Below are 6,537 nucleotides of genomic sequence, written 5' to 3' on the forward strand. Positions count from 1 at the left end.
ATATTTGTGAAATCATCACCCAAGGGCTACAAGATTTCTAATAAAGCACATACATACATGTTCTCCTTCCTCAGCCACTGCCTTCTGCCATGTACTTAATTTCAATTTGAAACAGTAACGCCATTAATGGTAAGTGTTTATCCCAGCTGCACTCAGGATAAGCACCTTCATGGGAGAAGACAGGGAATTCTGCAGCACGCAGCCTGTTAAGGGCTACTAGTCTGGGCCTCATAAAGGTTCTGAAAAGCTGAGGAGAGATGCTTAGAGGTAGGTGACAGGATGCACAAGGCAGATTGTTCAGACCCATCCCCACCATCTCCTGCACCTGTACTGTTTGGCCCCAGCTCCGAGGACTCAGCTCAGGCCAGTAATGGCTAGTGCTACAACTTACTTATATTCTCGAGTAAATAGGCTTCGGCAGTCAGGTGGAGCACTTCATCACCATTTACAGCCTTGCTCCTATGGGAAAATACATTTCTAACAATGAGCAAAAGAATTTCGGAATACCACCTCTCGGTGAGTTGGGGGTAACTGGCATTTCGTGGGGAAGTAACAAGGACTCGCTCGCAGTGGACCATCTGCCATTATGGTCAACTTTTTTCTGACTGCCGAACATACAATTCCAGCTCAGAAGAAGAGGAAAGGAAGGCAGTAGAAGAGGAGTAGGGAAGGAAGAGTGGGTGGGGAAAGGAGAATCAGGGGAGGAGGGAGTATAGAGGGGGAAAGACGAAAGGGGGAGGAAGAGAACATATTCACTAGGAAGTTAGATATTTATTAGGAAGCTGAGAAAGCAGATAGATGAGAATTTCTGTTTCTTTAACTAAATGTCCCTTTCCTATTCTAGAAACCAGAAAACAGACACCAAAGAAGGCAAAAATCGCAAAAGTTAAAAATCATTTCCTGTTGGTAGTGAAAAGGTGGAAGAGAGGCAGTATACATATAATTAAGAAAATTAGTATTATAGCCCTGGTTCCCCAGAAGACAAAGGCCAAAATTTATCATGTGTACTATACAAAGTGCTTACCCCTCTGGCGGTACGAAATATTAAAATACCATTTCATCTCCTTTAAAAGAGCACATGTCAAATAAGTTCACTCTTGTCCACAAATGAATACTACAGAGAATCTTTTGACCATTTTAGTTTAAAAAAAACAGTCATGCTCTGAGGTACAGACACATTTTGAGGTGCCCACAATAAGAGTGACGAAGTGGGTGGTGCAACGTAAGTGCCCATGTTGTGGTCTTCACACACCACCGTGGGGAAGCCTCTCCTCACCCCCAAAGTCACATTCACCAAACAGGGCTCTCCTGATGTCCTAGCTCAGGAAAGTTAGTTTTCCTTTTCATGGTGCTCAAAACTGAAGCCCTAAATTTATGGTAAAACTAGTAAGAGGTTGAGCATTTAACTGTGTTTTTTCTCAAAATGGCCAAATACATAAAGGAAGAAAAAACACAGACAAGGGTTGAGCTGGCCGAGTGGCTCATTGGTTAAGAGTAGGCTTGGGAGCGTGAGTTCTGAGCAGCAGGGCCCGGGTTCAGATCCCACATGAGGGCCAGTGATGCTGCGCCCTCTGCAGCTAAGATGGTGAACAACAGCTCGACCTGGAGCTGGGCTGCCGTGAGTTGCCGATGATGGCGTAGGCTGCAGTGGGGCTGCAGTGGGCTGCCGTAAGCTACTGTGAGTGGCTGTCAGCCAGCGTGAGCTTCTNGTGGTTGCTATGTTTGTAGTGGTTGAGTGGTCTGGTGTCACAAATGAGGTTGGCACATGCCTGAGTGTCCAATACAAATTTGTGATAGTTAGCATTTATTTATATAGCTAATATTTTAAATACTGATAGAGTCAAAGGGAAGCAGCTCCAAATATACATTATTTCTTTGTTGGACTTATATGTAAAACATCTTTTTAGTCAATGATTTGGCTTCCTATTGGAAGACTCTGAAGAAAACTGGATAATTTCACAATGTGGAAAATTATTGGGATTTGCACAAGTGTAGCTGTATTTTGTTGATGATTTAAATAATGGCTACTCTCATTTAAAAACATCAGATCAATCACCCCAATACATGTTGTTAACATCATCGGTGTGGCAAATCACTGCTTAAATAAAGGGGAAATGAACGTGATGAGGCTCTTGTATATCCCGTCACGTGTTCGTCATTACTGATGTCTTCCCAGGTAAAAGTGTGCCAACTCTAGAAGTCACTTCATCTTTCTAGGTCTCAGTTTCTTGTGTGCCCAAATGAGGGGACTGAATTAACTGACTGGGAAGGCTCCTTCTAATTCTTAGACTAGGTGATCTTATAGAATACCTGCCTGGTGTAAGAATATGTGTATCTGTTTACTTTAAACCAGTTCTACTGACGGGAACGTCATATGCTAGTACAGAAGATGAAACTAGTATCTGAGTTCAGCAGAATCTTGACAGTTATTGCTGAACGTGGAGGAACATGGAATGTGGAGAGGGATGAAGGCCATTTCAGAGATGTTCACATGGATGTCTCAGTGCTGGCTGAGCGCCCACAGCTGACTGAGAATGCTGGGTGTTTCGATCTGCGACATATACTCCACTTCAGTCATTATAAAAGGACCTATTTGGCAAGTGTCTTCCTGGTCATCTGGTATGGAAACCATTCTGTGGTTAAGCTGATGAAGTTGGATCCAAAGCTGAAACTCCTCACAACCTCTAAAATTCACTTTCATTTTTCTTTTAAGAGAAAAAAAACCCCAAACATCTAACTCTCAGAAGAGACCCAGGGATCCATCTTGATGCTGGAAATCTGACCACAGGCCTGGAGGGAAGGCTTCTAGGAGGCAGGTTTAGCGTTTTCTGGTGTTTTCTTTAAAACTGAAAATCTCAGCACTAAGGTAGGCCACAAAGCTCCCTGAAAAGTCCTAGCAGCCTCAAGACCATCAGGTCCAGCAGACCTACATTCTTGCCTGTACTTAAAGGAAAAAGTGAAGACTACACACGTGTAGATTACATGGGGTAACAGCAACCCCACAGCTCAGAAGGACTAAAGAGTTCAAATGGAGGGTATTTTTCTCCTCAGACAGTGAAACAAAATAAACACATCGAGGACTAACTGCCTTCATGAAAATCCTTTGTTGAATAGGCAAACAATTATGAGATAAGAAATAAGAATAAACAACCGAAAGCTTTGATGTTTAAAAAAATATTCATTCACCAAAACGGAAATAATTAGTTTGATGACTAAGCAACATGTTACCAAGCATCCAGAGAGGGAAACAAAAGAAGTAATAGCAATCTGTGAAGAAATAGAGACCAAAACTAAGTTTAATATGATATTGTCCAAGAACACGTTTAGCGGAGTTCCTGGTTAGTCAGGAAAGGCTTACTGGAAGTAGCAAATTGAGGCAAGCTCTGGAATATAAAGATTCTTCTTTTGCCTTTTGTATAGCAACTATTGTCTTCTTTTTCTGTAGATGGATGGCATTTAGAAAGCCAGCCAGCCTATAACGCACACTTGTTTCCATCTCATATGACTCTAATGCATGGGAATACATTTTATATAGTATATCAGTTGACTTCTTGTCTGAAACTAATGTTTGTAGTAGGAAAATTCAAATTGTTGCATGCAATATGTCCTTTTAAGAGATTTGTTGTGAAATTCAATTTATTTGGACCAAATTTTTCTCATGAAAACATAATTCCAATGGACTGGAGAGGTGAAAAGTTTTGATCATGATTTTCATTCATAATTCAGGTCAGTGGGAACATCTAATTTGGTTAACAGGAAACTGCATTCAGACTTTTGCCATGTTTTTCCCCTGAAAGGCACAGCTGATTTTATAACCCTAATGTTATTTGAGATATGAACCAATAGATGAACCCCACTGCAGAATTTAAGAATGAAGAGTTGTTGATGATATCATTCAATATTACACTTTTCAAAACACTTCCTCAGACTCTCGTAGATTTGAATTTCACAACATTCTGGTGGGTCAGGTAGACTCAGATATTGTTAATCCTCTTTTATGAAAAGGGGAAAGTATGCTCTAGAGAAGGAAGACAACCTACCCAAGCTCACATAGCAAATTGATAGCAGAACCAAGTACTTCACTTTTTCCTCAAAACCATCTGTGCTGTTATCAAAACACCAAGGCAGAGAAATAACAGCCGTAGCAGCAGCAACAGCAGCAAAACGAGAGAGCAGCCATCATCTGCTGAGGGCTGACTGTGTGCCATACACTATGCTGAGCATGGTATATATAAAACCTCATTTAATAATTACTGAGAATAACAGTCCGAGCAGATACCATCTCATGTTATGGTTAGGGGACCGAAGCACGGAGTAGAAGGACTCTGACTTAGGTCACACAGCTAGAGACTGACACAGCTGTCTGTGATTCAACACCACAGCTATCTGATTGCTTCAGAACCTTGAACTTGTTTTCTGATGGGCTGACTGGTAGCCTCAGGTTTGAGGTCCTCAAATCTTTGGTCAGGTGTCACCTTTCTCAGTGAGGACTACCCTGCAGACTCTATTTAAAACCGCAGCCCCATCCCCACTGTGCCAAAGTTGATCCTCCTTACCCTGCTCTGTCACATGATTTAATTTTTGTTTTTACTGTTGATTGTTAATATAAGCTCCACAGGGCAACAATCTGTGTTTGGTTTTGTTTTTCGCCAACATATCCCAGATGCTTAAGCAATGCTATCCAATAGAACTTTTTGTAATGACAGAAATGTTTTATATCTGTGCTATATGGGAACCACTAGTCAAACAACAAAACTGAAAAGTGGCTAGTGCCACTGAAGGACTATTTTTATTTTATGTAATTTTATTAATTAAATTTAAATAGCTATAATTTTTCCCCCATAGAATTAATGGCTGAAAAAACTCCAGATTAAGTTAAAAAAAAAACAGTTTGAAAAGTCAGATGATACGACCAAAATAGCAAGACACAGATTCTCAACTACTGGCTTCTTTTTGTCATCAGTGACTCAAAACCTTCCAAATCTTTTTTGAAAACAGAGGGAAAGCAAACCAGCAGCACAGAATGAACTCCCATGTATGACAAAAAATATGTACATAATTACAATGATTACTATAATCACTCAATACCTTTTTGACCTTGTTTTTTTTCTCATACGTCTCTGACAGAGGTTTTTTCTTCTGCTGAGTAGTGTCTTTGGAGAATAAATACTCAAATTCACTAGTATCCCGGATATCAGGTTCTTCCAGGGAATCCCACAGTGTTGGTGCAGCGTTTTGGCTTAAAAGAGAAAATGACAAGTTAAACTTTAGAACCAAAACAGAAGAGAACAGACTACAATAAAATCTGTAATTCAGTTTTTAACTCATTAACACACACACACACACACACACACACACACACACACACCTAATACTGGTTGGAGAAAGCTTTTGGAGTTACATTTTTTTTTTCTAAAAGCCAAAACATACCACAGAGCATTAAAGCAAATATACATTTTGAAAACAGAACAGTCATTAGATACAATCAAAGAGAGAGAGAGAGATCTAGAGAAACTTTGTGGGGACAGAAATGCTGGGATTCAGATTATTGAGGTCATGTCAGCTGCTCCTCTCAATCTGTGGCATTCTCATGATAGATACAAATGGGCATACTATATAGGCTCAAAGATAATCAATTTTAAGACACTGATGGGGTAATTCTTAAATAGAATGAAAATGGAGTACTAAGGTGAAGATGTACCCTCTCTTTGAATTTCTTCTACTGGTTTTAAATATGGTTTTCAGGTCAACTCAATACAGGACCCATCATATGTGAACGGGCTGTGCTCATTTAGAAATACTTGATTTATAATACCCCGCCCCAACAACAGTATGAACAATTAAAACAAACCAAAAAACTCCACTGATCCAGTCCCCACTGGGATTTCAACTAAAGCAGCCATGGGGAGACTGTTTTGTTGTGTCTTTGAAAAACAGGGGCACCCTAGTTTTGAAACAAAGAAAGGAAAAAAGATATGGAAATTTGGGTACAGAAGAACTGCCTCTGAGAGCTGACTCAGGTGACTTACCCTCCAGGCTCCCTTCCTCAGAACACATTTTCTTTCAAATTTCCACTTGCTTAAATTAGTTTCTTATATTTAAATACTTTTAATGCCCACAGACAGAAAAAAAAATAATGTCTCATCTCCATATTTATTTTTTCAAATATATGTGTATGCTGTTATCCATAATACTAATAAGTACATACCTTATGTATTTTCTCAGTCAATGAAAACTACAAGATCTATCATTATATGGGGTGGTCCACAAATTCTTTTGATGCTAAAATGTGATAGTCATGTTCAAACCAGTTGGGGTCACTGGCTTTTCAGATCTGCATGTTCACATTTTGCTATATCCCTGCCTTTTCTTGTGAAATAATGACATTTTGGTTCTAGCCACATTCGCTTTCTCTCCACTTTTTTTAATTATAATTTTTCTAATAAAATAGTTGAGCCATTTAAGAGTATATATATATATATATATATATATATATATATATATATGACATATGTAAGTTACAACATATAATTGTGT

The 6,537-nt window shown here is 39.4% G+C and overlaps 1 protein-coding gene across 1 annotated transcript in view; it reads right to left on the reverse strand.

Moving 5' to 3' along the window:
• The window catches only part of FMN1 (formin 1), a 288,007-nt gene that overhangs the window by 190,121 nt on the left and 91,349 nt on the right, over positions 1–6,537 (reverse strand). The window contains exon 6 of the mRNA XM_019649189.1: positions 5,089–5,239. Within this exon, the coding sequence (XP_019504734.1) occupies positions 5,089–5,239 (151 nt within the window). The remainder of the gene's footprint in view (positions 1–5,088; positions 5,240–6,537) is intronic.

The sequence above is a fragment of the Hipposideros armiger genome, unplaced genomic scaffold, assembly GCF_001890085.2.
Source record: "Hipposideros armiger isolate ML-2016 unplaced genomic scaffold, ASM189008v1 scaffold_130, whole genome shotgun sequence".
Classification (NCBI taxonomy): domain Eukaryota; kingdom Metazoa; phylum Chordata; class Mammalia; order Chiroptera; family Hipposideridae; genus Hipposideros; species Hipposideros armiger.